The following is a 21,604-nucleotide window of genomic DNA, read 5'->3' on the forward strand; positions in this document are numbered from 1 at the left end:
TAATTGGTGCACAAGGATACTCTAATCCTTTTGGACATTAACATTTCCCAATTTATCACTATTTAAATAATACTCTGCCATTTAACTTTTCCTACCGAAGTGGTAATTTCACACTTATCTGCCATGTATTTGCCCATTCACTCAAATTGTCTGCGTCGCCTTGAAGCCTCTTAACATCATTCTCACCACACTCTCATTCCCACCAAGTTTTGTGTCATCAGCAAACTTGGAAACATTACACTTGGTTTCCCTCATTCAAACTATTGATGTATATTATGAATAGCTCGGGCCCAAGCACTGATCCCTGCACCTCCCTACTAGTCATGCCTGCCACTTTGGAAAATACCCTTTTATTCCTACTGTTTCCTGTCTATTAACCAATTCCCAATCCATACCAGTACATTGTGGGACTTTATCAAAAGCAAAGGGTGCAGTTGTTAGCTTTGCTGCCTCACGGTGCCGAGGACCTGGGTTCAATCCCATCCCTGGGTCACTGAGTTTGCACATTCTCCCGTGTCTGCGTGGGTCCCACCCCCACAAGCCCAAAGATGTGCACGGTAGGTAGATTGACCAAGCTAAATTGCCCCTTGATTGGGGGGAAAAAAATTGGATACTCTAAATTTAGTAAATAAAACTTTCTGAAAATCCAAATACATCAAACCTGCTGGTTCTCCCTTATCATTCTGTTCATTATGTCCTCAAAACCCCCCAGTAGGTTTATCAAACATGACTTCCCTTTCATGAATCCATGTTGACTTTGTCTAACCCCGTTGATATTTTCAAAGCGCCCCGTTATCGCATCCTTTATAATACACACTTGCAATTTTCCTACTACTCATGTTAGGCTAACTGGTCTGGAATTCCCCGTTTACTCCCTCCGCTCTTTTTTTTAAATAGTGGGATTACATTTGCCACCCTCCAATCTGAGGGAACCGTTTCAGAATCTGCAGAATTTTGGAAGATGGCAACGAACGCATCCACTATTTCCATGGCCACCTCCATTAGTATCCCGAGATGTAGATTATCTGGCCCTGGGGATTTATCAGCTTTCAGTCCCATTAATTTCTCGAAATATTTTTTAGTGATACTAATTTCTTTCAAATCCCGCTTCTCACGAGACCCTTAGTTCCTCAGCATTTCTGGGAAGTTTTGTTTCTTCCTCTGAAGACAACTAAAATATTGAAACGTGTTGAATTTTGAATGAAAACTATTGAAAGGGATCCTGGTTATTTGAGGACCTGAGTTTGAATACAGGTCAAAAGCAAACTATTAAGTACCCTTTTTACTATGTTTTTGCAGGCAAGAAGGCACTTCTGTTTCTGAAATTGACGTAGATAGTTCTTTCAAATTAACCTCGGTAAGTAAGGACATTTTACATAACTGCATGAGAAATTAGTTTTGTGATTTTTAAAAAAAATATATATATTTTATTCAAAATTTTTGGCCAACCATAACAGTACATTGTGTATCTTTTACACAGTAATATAACAATATAAATAACAATGGCCAGTTTTTTAAACCAGAAATAAATAATATATAAACAACATCAAAATTAAAAAACAAAACTAAATGGCAGCTGCCTTGTCCCAAATAAATACTCTCCAAAAATACAATTCAGCAGTCTAGTATACAATTACCTATAACAACAACCTATACATATTATACTTATACACTAACATCCCTGAGAGTCCTTCTGGGTCTCCCCCCCCCCCCCCCCCCTGGGTTGCTGCTGCTGTCTTCTTTTCCATTCCCTCTATCTTTCTGTGAGGTATTCGACGAACGGTTGCCACTGCCTGGTGAACCCTTGAGCCGATCCCCTTAGGACGAACTTAATCCGTTCCAGCTTTATAAACCCTGCCATGTCATTTATCCAGGTCTCCACACCCGGGGGCTTGGCTTCCTTCCACATCAACAGTATCCTGCGCCGGGCTACTAGGGACGCAAAGGCCAAAACATCAACCTCTCTCGCCTCCTGCACTCCCGGCTCTTCTGCAACCCCGAATATAGCCAACCCCCAGCTTGGTTCGACCTGGACCCCCACCACCTTCGAAAGCACCTTTGTCACCCCCACCCAAAACCCCTGTAGTGCCGGACATGACCAGAACATGTGGGTGTGATTCGCTGGGCTTCTCGAGCATCTCGCACACCTATCCTCTGCTCCAAAAAATTTACTGAGCCGTGCTCCAGTCATATGCGCCCTGTGTAACACCTTAAATTGTATCAGGCTTAGCCTGGCATACGAGGACGATGAGTTTACCCTACTTAGGGCATCCGCCCACAGCCCCTCCTCAATCTCCTCCCCCAGCTCTTCTTCCCATTTCTCTTTCAGCTCATCTACCATAATCTCCCCCTCGTCCCTCATTTCCCTATATATGTCTGATACCTTATCGTCCCCCACCCATGTCTTTGAGATCACTCTGTCCTGCACCTCCTGCGTCGGGTGCTGCGGGAATTCCCTCACCTGTTGCCTCGCAAAAGCCCTCAGTTGCATATATCGGAATGCATTCCCTTGGGGCAACCCATATTTTTCGGTCAGCGCTCCCAGACTTGCAAACGTCCCATCTACAAACATCTCTCAATTGTGTTACTCCTGCTCTTTGCCATGTTCCAAATCCCCCATCCATTCTCCCCGGAGCAAACCTATGGTTATTTCTTATCGGGGACCACACCGAGGCTCCCGTCTTTCCCCTATGCCGTCTCCACTGCCCCCAAATTTTCAGAGTAGCCACCACCACCGGGCTTGTGGTGTATTTCTTCGGTGAGAACGACAACGGCGCCGTCACCATAGCTTGTACGCTAGTCCCCCTGCAGGGCGCCCTCTCCAATCTCTTCCACGCCGCTCCCTCCTCTTCTCCCATCCACTTACATACCATTGAGATATTGGCGGCCCAGTCGTACTCACTTAGGCTCGGTAGTGCCAGCCCCCCCCCCCTATCCCTACTACGCTGCAAAAATCCCTTCCTCACTCTCGGGGTCTTCCCGGCCCACACAAAACTCATGATACTCTTCTCAATCCTTTTGAAAAAAGCCTTCGTGATCACCACCGGGAGGCACTGAAACACAAAGAGGAATCTCGGGAAGACCACCATTTTAACCGCCTGCACCCTCCCTGCCAGTGACAGGGATACCATGTCCCACCTCTTGAAGTCCTCCTCCATCTGTTCCACCAACCGCGTTAAATTTAACCTATGCAATGTACCCCAATTCTTGGCTATCTGGATCCCCAAGTAGCGAAAGTCCCTTGTTACCTTCCTCAGCGGTAAGTCCTCTATTTCTCTGCTCTGCTCCCCTGGATGCACCACAAACAACTCCCTTTTCCCCATGTTCAGTTTATATCCTGAAAATTCTCCAAACTCCCCAAGTATCCGCATTATCTCTGGCATCCCCTCCGCCGGGTCCGCCACCTACAACAACAAATCGTCCGCATACAGAGATACCCGGTGTTCTTCTCCTCCCCTGAGTACTCCCCTCCACTTCCTGGAACCCCTCAATGCTATTGCCAGGGGCTCAATCGCCAGTGCAAACAATAATGGGGACAGAGGACATCCCTGCCTCGTCCCTCTATGGAGCCGAAAATACGCAGACCCCCGTCCATTCGTGACCACGCTCGCCATCGGGGCCCTATACAGCAGCTGTACCCATCTAATATACTCATCTCCAAAGCCAAATCTCCTCAACACCTCCCACAAATAATCCCACTCCACTCTATCAAATGCTTTCTCGGCATCCATCGCCACCACTATCTCCGCTTCCCCCTCTGGTGGGGGCATCATCATTACCCCTAGCAGCCTCCGTATATTCGTATTCAGCTGTCTCCCCTTCACAAACCCAGTTTGGTCCTCATGGACCACCCCCGGGACACAATCCTCTATTCTCATTGCCATTACCTTGGCCAGAATCTTAGCGTCTACGTTCAGGAGGGAATTAGGCCTATAGGACCCGCATTGCAGCGGGTCTTTTTCCTCCTTTAGGAGAAGCGATATTGTTGCCTCTGACATAGCCGGGGGCAGCTGTCCCCTTTCCCTCGCCTCATTAAAGGTTCTCATCAGTAGCGGGGCGAGCAAGTCCACATATTTCCTGTAAAATTCAACTGGGAATCCATCCGGTCCCGGGGCCTTCCCCGCCTGCATGCTCCTAATTTCTTTCACTACTTCCTACATTTCGATCTGTGCTCCCAGTCCCACCCTCTCCTGCTCCTCCACCTTAGGAAATTCCAGCTGGTCCAGAAAACACATCATTCTCTCCTTCCCATCCAGGGGCTGAGCTTCATATAATCTTTCATAGAATGCCTTGAACACTCCATTCACTCTCTCCGCTCCCCGCTCCATCTCTCCCTCCTCATCCCTCACTCCCCCTATTTCCCTCGCTGCTCCCCTTTTCCTCAATTGGTGGGCCAGCAACCTGCTCGCCTTCTCCCCATATTCGTACTGTACACCCTGTGCCTTCCTCCACTGTGCCTCTGCAGTACCCGTTGTCAGCAAATCAAACTCTACGTGTAGCCTTTGCCTTTCCCTGTACAGTCCCTCCTCCGGTGCCTCCGCATATTGCCTGTCCACCCTCAGAAGTTCTTGCAGCAACCGCTCCCGTTCCCTACTCTCCTGCTTTCCTTTATGTGCCCTGATTGATATCAGCTCCCCTCTAACCACTGCCTTCAGCGCCTCCCAGACCATTCCCACCTGGACCTCCCCATTATCATTGAGTTCCAAGTACTTTTCAATGCACCCCCTCGCCCTTAGACACCCCCCCCTCATCCGCCATTAGTCCCATGTCCATTCTCCAGGGTGGACGCCGTTCTTTTTCCTCCCCTATCTCCAAGTCCACCCAGTGTGGAGCGTGATCCGAAATGGCTATAGCCGTATACTCCGTCCCCCTCACCTTCGGGATCAACGCCCTTCCCAAAACAAAAAAGTCTATTAGCGAATAAACTTTGTGGACATAGGAGAAAAACGAAAACTCCTTACTCCTAGGTCTGCTAAATCTGCATGGGTCTACTCCTCCCATCTGCTCCATAAAGTCTTTAAGCACCTTGGCTGCTGCCGGCCTCCTTCCAGTCCTGGACCTCGATCTGTCCAGCCCTGGTTCCAGCACCGTGTTAAAATCTCCACCCATTACCAACTTCCCCACCTCTAGGTCCGGGATACGTCTAAACATGCGCCTCATAAAGTTGGCATCATCCCAGTTCGGGACATATACGTTCACTAAGACCACCGCCTCCCCCTGTAATTTGCCACTCCCCATCGCGTATCTGCCCCCACTATCCGCCACTATGGTCTTTGCCTCAAACATTACCCGCTTCCCCACTAGTATAGCCACCCCCCTGTTTTTCGCATCTAGCCCCGAATGAAACACCTGCCCCACCCATCCTTTGCGTAGTCTAACCTGGTCTATCAGTTTCAAATGCGTCTCCTGTAACATAAGAAACTTAAGGCAGATGTGGTTAAGGTGTGCGAGTACCCGTGCCCTCTTTATCGGCCCGTTCAGCCCTCTCACATTCCACGTGATCAGCCGGGTTGGGGGGCTCTTTACCCCCCCCCCCCTCCCTTGTCGATTAGCCATCCCCTTTTATCCAGCTCCTCACCCGGTTCCCACGCAGCTGTGTCCCCCCCAGGCGGTGCCCTCCCGCCCCGCCCACCCCACCCCATACCAGCTCCCCCTTCTCCCCAGCAGCAGCAACCCAGTAAATCCCCCCTCCCACCCCCCCCCCCCCCCCCCACTAGTGTAGTTACACCCCCCCATGTTGCTCCCAGAAGTCAGCAAACTCTGGCCGACCTCGGCTTCCCCCCGTGACCTCGGCTTGCACCGTGCGACGCCCCCTCCTTCCTGCTTCCCTATTCCCGCCATAATTATCATAGCGCGGGAACAAAGCCCGCGCTTCCCTTTTGGCCCCGCCCCCAATGGCCAACGCCCCCAGCTCCTCCACCTCCCTTCCTCCTTCCCCCACAACCTGTGGGAGAGAGAAAAGTTACTGGGTCGCAGGATTAACAACATAAAAATCATCTCTTTCCCCCCCCCCCCCCCCCCCCTTTTTCCCCCCATATTCGCCCCACCACTTTGTCTCAAACGTTCTTTTTTAATAACCCACTTATTCCAATTTCTCTTCAACAATAAATGTCCACGCCTCATCCGCCGTTTCAAAGTAGTGGTGCTTCCCTTGATATGTGACCCACAGTCTTGCCGGCTGCAGCATTCCAAATTTAATCTTCTTTTTATGAAGCACCGCCTTGGCCCGATTAAAGCTCGCCCTCCTTCTCGCCACCTCCGCACTCCAGTCTTGATGTACGTGGATCACCGCGTTCTCCCACCTACTGCTCCGAGTTTTCTTTGCCCATCTGAGGACCATCTCTCTGTCCTTAAAACGGAGGAATCTCACCACTATGGCTCTGGGAATTTCTCCTGCTCTCGGTCCTCGCGCCATCACTCGGTATGCTCCCTCCACCTCCAACGGACCCGTCGGGGCCTCCGCTCCCATTAACGAGTGCAGCATCGTGCTCACATATGCCCCGACGTCCGCCCCCTCTGCACCTTCAGGAAGACCAAGAATCCTTAAAATTCTTCCTCCTCGCATTATTCTCCAGCACCTCCAGCCTTTCCACACATCGTTTATGGTGTGCCTCGTGCATCTCCGTCTTCACCACCAGGCCCTGTATATCGTCCTCGTTTTCGGCAGCCTTTGCCTTCACGACCCGAAGCTCCCGCTCCTGGGTCTTTTGCTCATCTTTTAGCCCTTCAATCGCCTGTAATATCGGGGCCAACAGCTCCTTCTTCTTCTCCTTTTTAAGCTCTTCCACGCAGCGTTTCAAAAACTCGTGTTGTTCAGGGCCCCATATGAAACTGCCACCTTCCGACGCCATCTTGGTTTTTGCTTGCCTTCCTTTCCGCTGCTCTAAAGGATCCACCGCAATCCGGCCACTTTCCTCTCCTTTTTCCATCCGTATCCAGGGGGGGATTCCCTTCTGGTTTACCGCACAGTGCTTTTAGCCGTTAAAATTGCCGTTGGGGCTCCTATTAAGAGCCCAAAAGTCCGTTCCACCGGGAGCTGCCGAAACGTGCGACCTAGCTGGTCATCGCCGCACCCGGAAGTTGATTTTTTTTTTTAATATACAAACTGAAGTGTTATTACAGAATAAGTTTATTCTCCTTAGTTTAGTGATCTGAAATTATTTTAATTAGCCCAAATGAAAGAAAATGTAAAAGGAGTGATCAAATGGTTAAGTTCCTTACGAGAAGATCCTAATAGACTTTATTAAAATAATTTCGACCTTAGTGGAAGTCATGGAGGCAGATTCAATCAGGATTTTTGAAAGGGAATTCTATAAGCCCCTTAAGAGAAAACAAAATTGCAGGGCTATGGGAGAGTGGGACTAGTTTAAATAGCTCACGAGAGCAGGCACAGACCCGGTGGGCAAACTGATCTCCTTCTGTGCTTTCAGTGCTCTATGATTCTATACTAGCTTTGAATTCAAGCAAGGTACTCTTAGAGTCCAATGGGATGAAATGGAGCTTTGGGAAAAAAACATGTAGGTTTTGTGCCATTGTCATATATGATTGCATGAAGCACGGAATCCCACATTGCAAGTCTTTAAAAGAGAAAAATGAAGTTAATTCACTTTTAATCATAAAGTTAATAAAACATCCAACAAAGTCCAATGGTTCTTGCTAGACCAATTGAGTGCTGCTTCCTCCTGTGTTTCGGTAATTGGTGCTTTACCTGAACACATGCTGATGATGATTTTTATCCTCCAAACCATTTGTTTTATTTTGTATGTTTTTAATATTTGTTTCACCCAGCACTGTTCTTGCCACAATCCAGTGCTAATTATTTTCATCTTGACAGTTTTTCTGCTTGCATGATGAATTTCTCTTTCATTTGATGTGAAATTGTTAATGAGTTTGTGTAGAGTTGGTGAACTGCATAAAGCTGATAATCAAACGGGTCATTTTCAGATTGGCAGGATGTAGACCTTTAAGGATCGCCAAGTCTTGGGCCTCAGCTACTTGCAATTTATATTGATGAATTAGATGAAAGGACCAAGTATAATGTATAATGACATTGTGAAGTTGGGTGGGAAAGTGAGCTGCGAGAAGGACCAAAAGTGGTATAAACAGATTAAGTGCACAAGAACACAATGGGTGGAATATAATATGGGGAAATTTGCAAGTCCATTTTGGTAGGAAAAACAGAAAAGTCGAATGTTTTTTAAATAGTGTGGAAAAGGGATATTTTGGCGTTCAGAGGCACTTGGTGCTCTTGTACCCAAATTTCAACATGTAGGTACAACAAGCAATTAGGAAGGCCTTTATTACAGAGGGATTAGAGTGAAAGAGTTAAGAAGTCTGACTTATGATTATGCAAGTACCAGTACAGTTTCCTTATCCAAAGAAGAAAATACCTTGGAGGGAATACCTCTGAGGGAACACAGCAAAGGTTTATGAGACTGATTCTTGAAATTAAAAGAATATTCTATGAGGAACAATTGAGTAGATTAGACCCTAGTTAAAAAGTGATCTAATATAAACATACATTTTGTAATGGGCTTGACAAGGTAGATGCTGGGAATAAAGCTGACCATTTTGGCTTAATACGTTCCTCTGACTCTTGTCAAGATGGTGACAAAGAATTATTCCTGATTTCTTCAATTATGATAAATGTTAAATCAACCCCTTCATTCTTCAATGTATATTTATCATCTATTTTAACTTAAACCTAAATAATAAGAAAATGATTAAATTTATTTTTCCCCAAAACGGGGTTGTTTGTAAAATTGCAGTTGAGATCAAACCTATAAATGATACTCTCAGCAAAGGAGAGAGACTGAGTTATTGTCTCTATTGCAGACAAATCATTAATAGTGAGTGCAGGCAAATCATTTAATTTTGCTAATGCATTTCTTCCCTATAGAAGCTGATCGTGTCTTTACAAAAGCAGTCAATAAATAGCACTGGCCAACCCAGCCCTATTGACTGTGCAACATCCTCCTCGCTAACATCTGGGACCTTGAGCCAAAATTGAGAAAGTTGTCTCTCAGACTAGTTCAGCAACAGCCTGAGACAGTCATACTCACAGAATCATACCTTACAGATAACGTCCCAAATACATAATGTCCCATCGCCATTCCTGGATATATACTGTCCCACTGGCAGGACAGACCCAGCAGGGGTGGTGGTACAGTGGTATACAGTCAGGAGAGGGTTGCCCTGCGAGTCCTCAACATTGAGTCTAGACCCCATGAGGTCTTGTAGCACCAGGTCAAACATGGGCAAGGCAATCTCCTGCTGATAATCACATACCATCCCTTCTCAGCTACCCCTCCATGTTGAACACCACTTGGGGGAAGCAATGAGGTTGACCAGGATGCAGAATACACTCTCTGGTTGGGGCACTTCAATGTTCATCACCAAGAGTGGCTCTGTAGTAACACCACAGACCGATCTGGCGGGGGCCCTATAGGACAGGTGCAGACTGGGTCTGTGGCGGGTTGTGAGGGAACCAACAAGAGGGAAAAATACTCATCCTCCTCAACCTGCCTGCTGCAGATCTATCTGTCCATGTCAGTATCGGCAGGAAGTGACCGCCGCACAGTCCGTTTAGAGACTAGGTCCTGTCTTCCTATTAAGGATATCCTCCATTGTGTTGTGTCAGCCTACCACCATGTGAAATGAGATAGCCGTCAAACAGATCTAGTAACTTTAGGCTGGGCATCCATGAGGCTCTGTGAGCCCTCAGCAGCAGCAGAATTGCACACAATCTGCAACCTCATGGCCTGGCATATCCCCCACTCCACCATTACCACCAAGCCCAAGAGATCAATCCTGATTCAATGAAGAGTGCAGGAGGGCAAGCCAGGAGCAACCTAAAAATATGTCAACCTGTTGAAGCGACCACACAAGACAACTTGCTTGCCAAGCAGCAAGTGATGGACAGAGCTAAGCAATTCCACAACCAGTGGACCAAATTCAAGTTCTTGCCACATCCAGCCAGGAATGGTGGTAGACAATTAAACAACTCGCTACAGGACGAGGCTCCACAAATGCCCCCATCCTTTATGATAGAGGCGCCCAACATATCAGTGCAAAAGGCATGGTTGAATCATTCGCAATAATCTTCAGCCAGATGTGCTGAGTGGGTGACCCATCTCTGCTTCTTTCAGAGGTCCCCAGCATCACAAATGTCAGTCTTGGCTAACTTGGTTCACTCCATGATATCAAGAAACTGGATATTGCAAAGACTATGGGCCCTGACAATATTCCTGCAATGGAACTGAAAATTTGTGCTCCAGAACTTGCTGCTAAGCTGTTACAGTACAGCTACAACATGGCACCAACCCAGGAATGTGGAACATTGTCCAGGTATGTCCTGTACCCAAGAAATTCAACCCAGCCGATTACCGCGCCACTACCCTACACTCGATCATCCGTAAAGTGATGGAAGGGGGTCATAATAACAATATCAAGCGGCACTTGCTTATCAAACAGCTGCTCACCAACTCCCAGCTTGAGTCCAGCCTTGGTTCAAACAAGGACACAAACTGAATTTGAGAGGTGAGGTGAGTGTGACTGCCCTTTGGCATAAAGGGGTCGATCAGAATCTGGGAAAGTTCTCCATTGGTTGGAGTTATACCTGGTACAAAGGAAGATTTGTTATGGTGGTTGGAGGTCAATCATTTCAGTTCCAGGATATCTCTGGGTACTATGCTGGGCCCAACCATCTTCAGCTGCTTCATCAATGACCTTCCTTCCATCATAAAGTCAGAGGTGGGGATGTCACTGGCGATTGCACATTGCGACGACTCACATATGAAGAGTCTATATCAAAATGAAGAGTTCATATCCAAATGCAGCAAGGACAATATCAAGGCTTGAGGCTGATAAGTGGCAAGTAACATTCGTGCCAGGCCACGACCAGCTCCCAAGATAGAGAATCAAACCACCACCCCCTTGACCTTCAATAGTATTACCCTTGCTAAATCCTCCACTATCAGCATCCTGGGGTTGTCATTGTGCAGAAACTGAACTTGATTAATCATACAAATAATGCAGCTATCAGGTCCAAGGCTAGGAATCCTGCAGTGAGTAAACTCACTTCCTTACTCCCCAAAGCCTGTCCACTATCTGCAAGACTCAAATCAGGAGTGTTATGTAATATTCTTCACTTTCCTGGATGATGGCTCACATCCACGACAAAGCAGCCTGTTTATTGCTACCCCTTCCAAAAGCATTAATTCCTTCCATCACCAACAAATACTGCTAGCAGTGTGTACCATGTACCAAGGTACACTCACCAAGACTCCTTAGGCAGCACCTTCCAAACCAACAACCGCCAGCATCAGAAAACAAGGACAGCAGATACCTGGGAGCACAACCATCTGGAAGTTCCGCTCCATGGCACCCACCATCCTGACTTGGAAATATATCAACTGGCTGCTGAGTCAAGATCCTGGAATTCTCTCCCTAACGATACTGTGCCGGGACTGCAGCGGTTCAAGGAGGCAGCTGACCACCACTGTCGTGAGGGAAACTTAGGATGGGCCCTAAATGTTGACCAAGCTAGTGACTCCCACATACCTTAAAATTATTATTTTTTAAAAATAAATTTAGAATGCCCAATTACTTGTTTCCAATTAAGGAACAGTTTAGTGTGGCTAATTCACCTAACCTGCACATCTTTGGGTTGTGTGGGTAAAACCCACGCAGACATGGGGAGAATTTGCAAACTCAGCACACACTGATCCGGGGCTGAGGTCGAACCTGGGTCCTCAGTGCCGTAGGCAGCAATGCGAACCACTGCTCCACCATGTTGCCCTTCTACCCGTGTAAAATTAATTAAAGGGAAAAAAATCAGTCTGCAGATGCGAGAAATGAACTATTGCTGCTGTTTACATCAGATATTTTGAACATTCAGGAAGAGTTCAAGGCCATCTGTTTAGTCAGATCTTTCAAGGCTGCAGGAAGTGAGCAACATCTAAAGCAAAACATAATACCTTCAAATAGAGAGTTATCATCTTTTAATTTTTAAAAAAGATTAATGTGTAATCTTTCAGACATCTTTCATTGAATATATGAAGGGTACTATACCCAAAGATACAAAAGTCACAGAGCAACGAAACATTACACAAAATATTAATCCAACATAACACTTTTGGATGTTTGTTTAGGCCAGTTGATCAGCTTCATGGAATTAACATTTTATAAAGTAAATTTAAAGTTGGTTGGGAAAATCAGATTTGCAACACCAACAATATTAACATTTGATCTCTCTAGTTCTAATTGGAAGCTTTAGTGAATACTTAAAGTTAGGTATTGGAGATGCATTTGGTGCAATCGGTGAATTGAAACCTGTTTTCCCATTTATCTTTTAGAATTCACCTACTGAAACCTATGATTTAAATGCGAATAAAGAGTTTGATGTGCCAAAAAGTCAAGAAATTTCTAATCCGGATAACCGAGTACGACCAGAAATTGCTCACCTTGATCTGAAGAGGGTGACTGAGACAGGTGACTGGGAAGGTAATTGCAGCGTTTTATGTTGATTATTCTTGCATTTTCTGAAGCAGACAGTGCATGAAATATTTTTTTCAAAAAACTGATAGTGCCAATCATGTTTATTGAAATTTTCGGATCTGCTGAATGACAACTCGCTGTTGTGCAATATGAAGTTGTGATTTGATAGTTTCATAAAAGATGCACTAAATACAAGTGATGAAGATTATGGCACAGAAATTCTGACTCTTCACTTCTAACTCATTTTGGCCTTCTGATACCAAAATAGGAAATTTAGAGGTAGAGTATCTGCTGGATTGATTTGCACAAAAAGTAGGGCAGACCAGTAGACAAGAACAAGGAACTTAAGTGAAAATCAAAGTTGCAGTATCTGCCGGGTTAATTATTTTTTGAATTGTGCTGGAAGTCAGCTTCCTCAATTGACCATGTGAGACTGAATTAATCATAATGGTCTATTTGCATAAATAAGCATTATTTCTTTCCATGCAAGAGCACATATGGGCAACTTTTAAAAAGTTTTAAGGGTTAGTGACTGACTACTGTACAGCAATGGAACTAGTAAATGTTGCAGTATAGTTTGTTAGTCATTGAATTTTGCAATAATACATATTTCTCAAAACTACATTTATATATTTTCCTGGTTTGATAAATATTAAAACAAATATGGATACCATCATCCTATTGAAATCATGAGGATTTTCAGGCATTCAATAGGGGATTTGTGATGCAAAAAGTGAATATTCTATAACTATGCTCCCTTCATTTGTAGAAGTTATAGCTCTTGCCTTTCAGTGGATATTACCTCATTTTGACAAGTACAGTAAAGTATTAGTGCTGCTGAAATGATGGGCGGCACAGTGGTTAGCATTGCTGCCTCACTGCACCAAGGACCCGGGTTCGATCCCGGCCCCGGGTCACTGTCTGTGTGGTTTGCACATTCTCCCCGTGTCGCTTGGGCCTCACCCCCACAACCCAAAGATGTGCAGGGTCGGTAGATTGGCCCCTTAATTGGGGGAAAAAATAATTGAGTACTTTCAATTTATATTAAAGAAAGGGGGGAAAAAAACTCCTGAAATGGACATATATTCTATTTCAGACATCCAGGGCTGGATTCTCCGTGCCAAAATCGCGATCGCTGTAGGGCTGGAGAATGGGCGTTTACCCCGAAATCCGGTCCGTCGCTGCTCCTGCGTTTCTCCCATTGCCCGGAGAATTGCTCGGGAGTCTCTCGCACGCGAACTACGACCATTGACAGAGGCCCCCCCCACCCCCGCATTCTCCAAGGAAAACTGGTCGGGTTCCCGATGGCTACATTTCTGGTGCCGCACCGTGGTCCGAGTCAGCCATGTCCCACGGGGCAGCTGCTGCAGGCCGCTGCCGTGCGCATGCGCAGACGCCTGACCGGAAGTACGGGGCCCCGTATCCGCAGCCGGAGCTGCGAGAAGCACTCTGGGAGCCCTGCCAGCCACCTGCAGGTAGGAGAATCACTCAGGATTTTTTTAAGGAAAGTCCAGAGTGATTCGCCAACGTTTTTACGCTGGCGTGGGGACATAGCCCCATTATTGGAGAATCCCGTCCACAGTATTCAGGGATGGATTGTCAAGTTTCCCAAATATCCCACTACTCAGACCCATTATTGGAGAATCCCATCCCCAGTATTCAGGGATGGATAGTCAAGTTTCCCAAATATCTCACTACACCAATCATAAAAAGCTCTCGCTCATATATTAAAAAACAGGATACTAATTTTTCCTTTCTCACGTGTCTCTCCTCAACCCATTTGGGACAGGAGAGAGCAATATAATGCTGAGGCCGATGGCATGATAAACTGGATTAATGTGGAGATGCCGGCGTTGGACTGGGGTGAGCACAGTAAGAAGTCTTACAACATCAGGTTAAAGTCCAACAGGTTTGTTTCAAACACTAGATTTCGGAGCACTGCTCCTTCACCTGAGGAAGGAGCAGTGCTCCGAAAGCTAGTGTTTGAAACAAACCTGTTGGACTTTAACCTGGTGTTGTAAGACTTCAAACTGGATTAAAATTGCCTAAATTAATTTCATATAATATCTGATTGCTGGTTAGAACTCCGATTTTCATTCAGTTTGGGTTGAGTATGCTTAAAGTAAAATGCCAATATTTAACTTGTAAGTTTGGGAAATTTGAAATAATTTCCTAGTAAGCATGAAACCTATAGCACAAAACTGTTGTATACTTTAGCATTAAGTTGCCAATTTTCTTTCAGACAATTCGGGTGGCTGAAGTTGAAATGCTGTACTGAGCCAGCAATTATGATCATCATCTGTTGGTATTGAGGTGCACTAAGGCAGTAGAACAGCTTTGTTTGCATTTATTCCAAGCTTCAACTGACTTGAGGGTGCTTAATGTTAACACAGACGTACAGAAATATTCCGATTTCCAAAAGTAATTTTTTTTGTTTTACGGTTTTGAGCACAAACACTACTTTACTTTAAGGTTAAAATGATTTTTGGGAAGCACGATGGCGCAGTGGTTAGCCACCTTGGCGCCAAGGTCCCAGGTTCGATCCCGGCTCTGAATCATTGTCTGTGTGGGGTTTGCACATTCTCCCCATGTTTGCATGGATTTCACCCCCGCGACCCAAAGATGTGCAGGGTAGGTGGATTGGCCACGCTGAATTGCCCCTTAATTGGAAAAATGAATTGGGTACTCTAAAATTAAAAATAAATTGAAATGACTTTGTGCGGCGTACGAAGCAGGGGTAGTCTTTTTCCTTTTTTATGCGTTTCTTTTTTTAAAACAGATGTTTCTTTCCATATTGTGTTTTATTTAACATTTTTGTGATGTTAGGAACATCAAAATTTAAGTGTGATCAGCTAGAGAGGGAACTGGGTATCACTGCCCCCAAATAACATTTTTGCAAAAGTGCTAAAATCAGAAGGTCTGCTTGTTTTTCTTGAGTCAAAGTTTTATAAATTTGTTGCTTGAGGCAGAATAAAATGGCAATCTTGTCATCTAAAGAAAATGTGCTTTTACCACTTATTTCCTTTGAGCGTGCTGTAACTGCGATTTTATTGTTGAATCATTAGAAAAACTTGTGTATTCTGGTTATTGAAGTAGTGCCTATTCTGATAGTTGAGATTATCTTAAATATTCTATTGGAAAGAGAGCAAGGAATTGTTCAGATATCCTAATCGACATTTCAGATATCCTAATCGACATTCAATTAAGGCATTTTGGGCAGAGCCAATGTAGTTTTATGAAAGGAAAATTCTACCAGAACTATTCAAATCTTTTGAGGCTGTATCTCGCAGGGTTGTTAAAGGGATCCATGTATTTGGATTGTCAGAGGCACTCTGAGTCATGCAATAGCTCGCTGCCTAAGGCCACATTGCCTCCTACGCTGGCGCAAGCCACAGTCTCATTGACACCCAAAAAAGATAAAGACCCATAGAACATAGAACATAGAACAATACAGCGCAGTACAGGCCCTTCGGCCCACGATGTTGCACCGAAACAAAAGCCATCTAACCTACACTATGCCATTATCATCCATATGTTTATCCAATAAACTTTTAAATGCCCTCAATGTTGGCGAGTTCACTACTGTAGCAGGTAGGGCATTCCACGGCCTCACTACCCGACGGAATGCAGATCATATCGACCCATTTCGCTGCTGAATGTAGACGTGGAAAATACTCGTGAGGTCTTGGCCAAAAGGCTGGAAAGCTGGGTGTCCCCCCCCCCCCACCACCCCAGGGAGAGAACACCAGAGGTGATCATCTCCCTGGATGCAGAAAAGACCTTCGACAGAGTCGAATGGAAGTGCCTCCTTGGGGTACTGGAATGGTTTGGGCTAGGTGCAGGATTCACCGCCTGGTTGAGACTCTTATACAACGCTCCCAAAGCGAGCGTTCAAACCAACACCAACTCTGAATACTTACAGCTACAAAGAGGCACAAGGCAAGGATGCCTGTTGTCCCTGCTCCTGTTCACGCTGGCAACTGAACCCCTGGCGATAGCCCTGTGGGACTTGAAAAGCTGGAAGGGAATCCAGAGAGGAGACAGAGAGCACAGCGCAATCTCATTCTATGCGGATAACCTGCTCCTGTATGTCTTGAAGCCACAGGAAGGACTGAAGAGAACCATGCAGATCCTGAAAATGTTCAGAAACTTATCTGGTTACAAACTCAACCTGGGCAAAAGTGAGGCATTCCCAGTGAACTCAAAAGGGGAGGGACAGAGCTGGAAGGTGTCCCAAAACAGCCCAAAACAGATTCCGATACCTTGGGATCCAAATATCCAGAGATTGGACACAGATCCACAAGTGGAACCTGACTAACCTGGTGGAGGATGTTAAAAAGGACAGCACAGTTGCTCCACAGCTCCAGGGTCCTGGGTTCGATTCCCGGCTTGGGTCACTATCTGTGCGGAGTCTGCACGTTCACCCTGTGTTTGTGTGGGTTTCCTCCGGGTGCTCCGGTTTCCTCCCACAGTCCAAAGATGTGCAGATTAGGTGGATTGGCTATGCTAAATTGCCCGGGGGTCATGGGGATAGAGTGGAGTTGTGGGGATAGGGTGGAGGTGTGGGCTTGGGTAGGGTGCTCTTTCCAAGGGCCGTTGCAGACTCGATGGGCCAAATGGTCTCCTGCACTGTAAATTCTATGACCTAGAGGTGGGGTGCACTCCCACTCTCCCTGGTGGGGAGAGTGCAGTCAATCAAAATGAATGTACTGTCGAGGTTCCTCTTCCATGCTGATCTTCATCCCCAAGGCATTTTTCCAAAACCTAGACAGCTTAATCATGGCGTTTGTGTGGGGGAGTAAGAATCCAAGAGTTCCCAAACCAACATTGCAAAGGAGGCAAATCAAAGGTGGCCTGGCATTACTAAACCTGCAATACTACCACTGGGCAGCAATGGCGGAAAGAGTGAGAGGATGGGTAAACAAACCCAATTCAGAGTGAGTGCAGATGGAGGAGGCCTCCTGCAAGGGGACGACCCTCTGGCCCTTGGCCACAGTCGCACTCACATCCTGCTCGGCAAAATACACATCAAGCCCAGTGATAGCGGCTGCACTGAAAGCTTGGGCCCAATTAAGACAGCACTTCGGGCTGACTAGGATGTCCCTCATGGTCCCCATCTGAGGCAACCACAAATTCCCCCATGCTAGGCACCAATTTAGGAAATGAAGACGGGATGGGGGCACACTAACAGTTAGGGACTTTTACATGGGGCACAGACTGGTGACACTGGACCAACTGACGGAGGAATGGGAACTGCTGACAGGGCAGGAAATGAGACACCTACAAATAAAGCACTTCCTCCGCAAAGAGACAGTAGGGTACCCTGGGGCCCCGGAAACTACACTATTAGAGGACCTGATAAATACTGAGAGTAAAGAAGCCATTAGCACCCGGTTTCCCTGGGTTTCTGTGGCTCTGACTCATCTTTCATTCTCACTCCACAGTATAAATATTTCCCACTTTCTCTGTCTGTTAGCTTTGACAAAGAGTCATCTGACTCGAAACGTTAGCTTTTTTCTCTCCCGAGACAGATGCTGCCAGACCTCCTGAGATTTTCCACCATTTTCTCTTTTGTTTCAGATTCCAGCAACCGCAGTAATTTGCTTTTATCCAGTGTTTATCTCACTGCCACCTCTCTTCCAGGAATGCCTACCCTGAAGAAGTACTGCTCTTCTCTCCGACAGGATTTCTGTAAGTCCCTCCCCTACTATCCAACTTCACTGCTTTCCACTTCTCTCTTAGTGTTGGACAAGGTATTTACCAAGACTTGCTTCCACTGCCATATTTCCTTCCTCAGTGACTGTCTTCATCTCCGACTTACCCCACAGGGATTTCAACTTAAATTCCACCCTGCATGTATCCTCCAGGATTACAGGTACCTCCAGGATATACAACATTCTTCCAACTGCTGCTCTCGCCGCATCCTGAAAGCCACTCTCAGTGCCATGCGCCGCCACATGAAGACACTCGACATCTCTCTCCAGCAGCACCGTCTTACTCTCTCAAAGCTGTCCCTGTTCCCAGTTTCATTTCATCCTTCGACGCCTTAACAAGAATCTTTTCCTGTTTCTTGCAGATGTTAAGGAAGGCAGGCTTCAACAACTCATCAACACCACTGCCCATCCCAGGCCCTTCACCAGTCCCAATCCCTCATACCCCATTTCTCCCAATATCAACACCACTGCCCATCCCAGGCCCTCCACCAGTCCCAATCCCTCGTACCCCATTTCTCCCAGCCCCAGCCCTTGCTGCGTGTTCACCATGCCCTCCGACCTTCCCCTCTCTGAGGTTGAGCGTGCTGTTCTCAGCAAAGGACTCAGCTTTGTACCCTTACTCCCCACCTCAATGAATTCCGGGCTCGACATCATTCGCCGCCTTCGTCTCCGTGCCCACTTCTTTGGGCAAGAATCCCCCCCCCCCCCCCCCCCCCCTGATCTTTTCATTGAGAACTGTCGATGGGACATTGGCCATCTTAATTTTTCTGTGCAATCCCTCTACACCTCCATCCCACACCAGGATGGCCTGAGATCTCTTCGCTTCTTTCTCGAAAAGAGACCCGGACAATTCCCATCCACCACCACTCTCCTTCGCCTGGCTGAATTTGTTCTATCTCTCAACAGCTTCTCCTTTAATTCATCTCACTTTCTCCAAATCAAAGGTGTAGCAATCGGTACCAGCATGGGTCCTAGCTACGCTTGCCTTTTTATGGGGTATGTGGAACATTCCTTGTTCCAGGCCTATCTGGGCCCCCTCCCACAACTCCTTTACCGATACATTGATGACTATTTTGGTGCCGCTTCATGCTCTCGCCTGGACCTGGAAAAATTCATCAACTTCGCTTCCAGTTTCCATCCCTCCATCACTTTCACCTGGTCCATCTCAGACGCTTCTCTTCCCTTCCTTGATCTTTCTGTCTCCATTTCCGGCAATAGACTATCCACTAATATCCACTACAAGCCCACTGACTCCCACGGCTAGCTGGACTACAGCTCTTCGCACCTTACACCCTGTAAGGACTCCATCCCTTTCACTCAACCCCTTCGCCTCCGTCGCATTTGTTCCGATGATGCCACTTTCCAAAATGGTGCTTTGGAAATGTGTTCCTTCTTCCTCAACCATGATTTGCCACCTGCAGTTGTGGATATGGCCCTCAACAGGGTGCGGTCCATCTCCTACGCCACTACCCTCGCCCCCTCCATTTCCTCCCAGAACAAGGATAGAGCCCCCCTCGTTCTCACATTTCATTCCACTAGCCTCCGTATGCAAAGCATAATCCTCTGCCATTTTCGCCAACTCCAGCGTGATGCCACCACCAAACACCTCTTCCCTTCACTCCCTCTGTCAGCATTCCGCAGAGACCGTTCCCTCCGAGACAAACTAGTCCACTCCTCCACCATACCCAGTACCTCTCCCATCACCCATGGCACCTTCCCATGCAATCGCAGAATGTGTAACACCTGCCCCTTTACCTCTTCCATGCTGAACATCCCAGGCCCAAAACACTCATTCCAGGTTAAGCAGCATTTCACTTGCATTTCTTCATTTGGTCTACTGCATTCGCTGCTCCCAATGTGGTCTCCTCTATGTCGGAGAGACCAAACGCAGACGGTGATTGCTTTGCTGAGCATCTTCGGTCTGTGCACATTCAGGACCCTGACCTTTCTATTGCTTGCCATTTTAACAAAAGACCCTGCTTCCATGCCCACATGTCTGTTTTGGCCTGCTGCAATGTTCCAGTGAAGCTCAACGCAAACTGGAGGAACAACATCTCATCATCCAGTTAGGCACACTCCAGCCTTCCGGCCTGAACATCAAATTCAACAACTTCAGATGATCAGCTCTACCCCACCTCGACCCGTTTGTTTTCATCCCATTTCATTTTAACTATCTTTTACCGTTTCTTCCTTTCTTAATATATTTAATTCTCCCCCCCCCCCCCCCCCCTCCCAATCTTATCCACCTTTCCTTCACCTTTCCTTCCCTGCCCCCCCCCCCCCCCATCTACAGTTCATCCTCGGATGTTAGTTTCCCTGCTGTTTGACCTTTCACATCTCTTTCTGAGGACTGCCATTAGCACTCTTTCCCCTTGGCATCTGTGGCCATTAGCACCCGGTTTTCCTGGGTTTCTGTGGCTATGACTCGTCTTTCATTCTCACTCCACAGTATAAATATTTCCCACTTTCTCTGTCTGTTAGCTTTGACAAAGAGTCATCGGACTCGAAACATTAGCTCTATTCGCTCCCTACAGATGCTGCCACACCTGCTGAGATTTTCCAGCATTTTCTCTTTCGCTTCAGATTCCAACATCCGCAGTAATTTGCTTTTATTCAGTAAAGAAGGGGGACTTTAAAGAAGGGGGACTTTGTGGGAAAATGTATGGACAGCTACTGGACAGAGCCCGAACGCCACTGGACGAGACAGAAATGGGAGGACGAACTGGGGACAGAAGTGAGGTGGGGACTCTGGAGTGAGGCACTGAGCAGGACCAACCCCACTTCCTCCTGCGCAAGGCTCTGCCTCGTGCAGTTCAAAGCGGTGCACAGAACTCACCTGACCAGAACCTGAATGAGCAGGTTCTCCCTGGAGGTGGAGGATAAATGTGAACGGTGTCAGAGGGGCCTGGTCAACCACGGCCACATGTTCTGGGCTTGTTCCAAATTTGAACTTGCTGGGTTATTGTTGCAGGGAAAAAGTCAGCCTGAGTCAGAAGTTTGAATCGCAAGACAGGGTTTATTGTCTGAAGCTCCAGGGAGAACAGCGGGCCGGCGTTAAAAGACAGCACGGTCCACACTGAACTCAAAATACATACAGAAAGGCTTTATCTTGTATAAGTACAGATTTCTCACAAGTTTTGGCGGGCTTTTGGGTTCATGCATATTTACAGGTTTACCCTGCAGACATGATTCTTGGCGGGCTTATTCATGAAGGTTTTATCGTAGGTTAGTTTCAGTGGGCCATTACCGGTTCCCACTTCACAGCCCATTCATTCATGATTTCATTCATTCATAGTTTTTCGCGGGCTTCCTGGTTCTGACGTCAATACCATGCATTTTAATAGGATTTATTAAGGTTCACAATAGAGCTCCCTTTAACTAGATTAAATGGT

At 46.6% G+C, this 21,604-nt stretch overlaps 1 protein-coding gene across 7 annotated transcripts in view; it reads left to right on the forward strand.

Moving 5' to 3' along the window:
* fam13b (family with sequence similarity 13 member B) overlaps nucleotides 1–21,604 on the forward strand; it is a 190,423-nt gene that overhangs the window by 89,881 nt on the left and 78,938 nt on the right. For 5 of the 7 annotated variants that reach the window (XM_072512300.1, XM_072512303.1, XM_072512307.1 and 2 more), the window contains 3 exons: nucleotides 1,300–1,357; nucleotides 12,357–12,504; nucleotides 18,079–18,189. In XM_072512300.1, coding sequence (XP_072368401.1) covers nucleotides 1,300–1,357; nucleotides 12,357–12,504; nucleotides 18,079–18,189 — 317 coding nt within the window. The remainder of the gene's footprint in view (nucleotides 1–1,299; nucleotides 1,358–12,356; nucleotides 12,505–18,078; nucleotides 18,190–21,604) is intronic. The other 2 variants (XM_072512305.1, XM_072512306.1) reach the window with 1 other exon arrangement.

Source organism: Scyliorhinus torazame, chromosome 7 (assembly GCF_047496885.1).
Source record: "Scyliorhinus torazame isolate Kashiwa2021f chromosome 7, sScyTor2.1, whole genome shotgun sequence".
Classification (NCBI taxonomy): domain Eukaryota; kingdom Metazoa; phylum Chordata; class Chondrichthyes; order Carcharhiniformes; family Scyliorhinidae; genus Scyliorhinus; species Scyliorhinus torazame.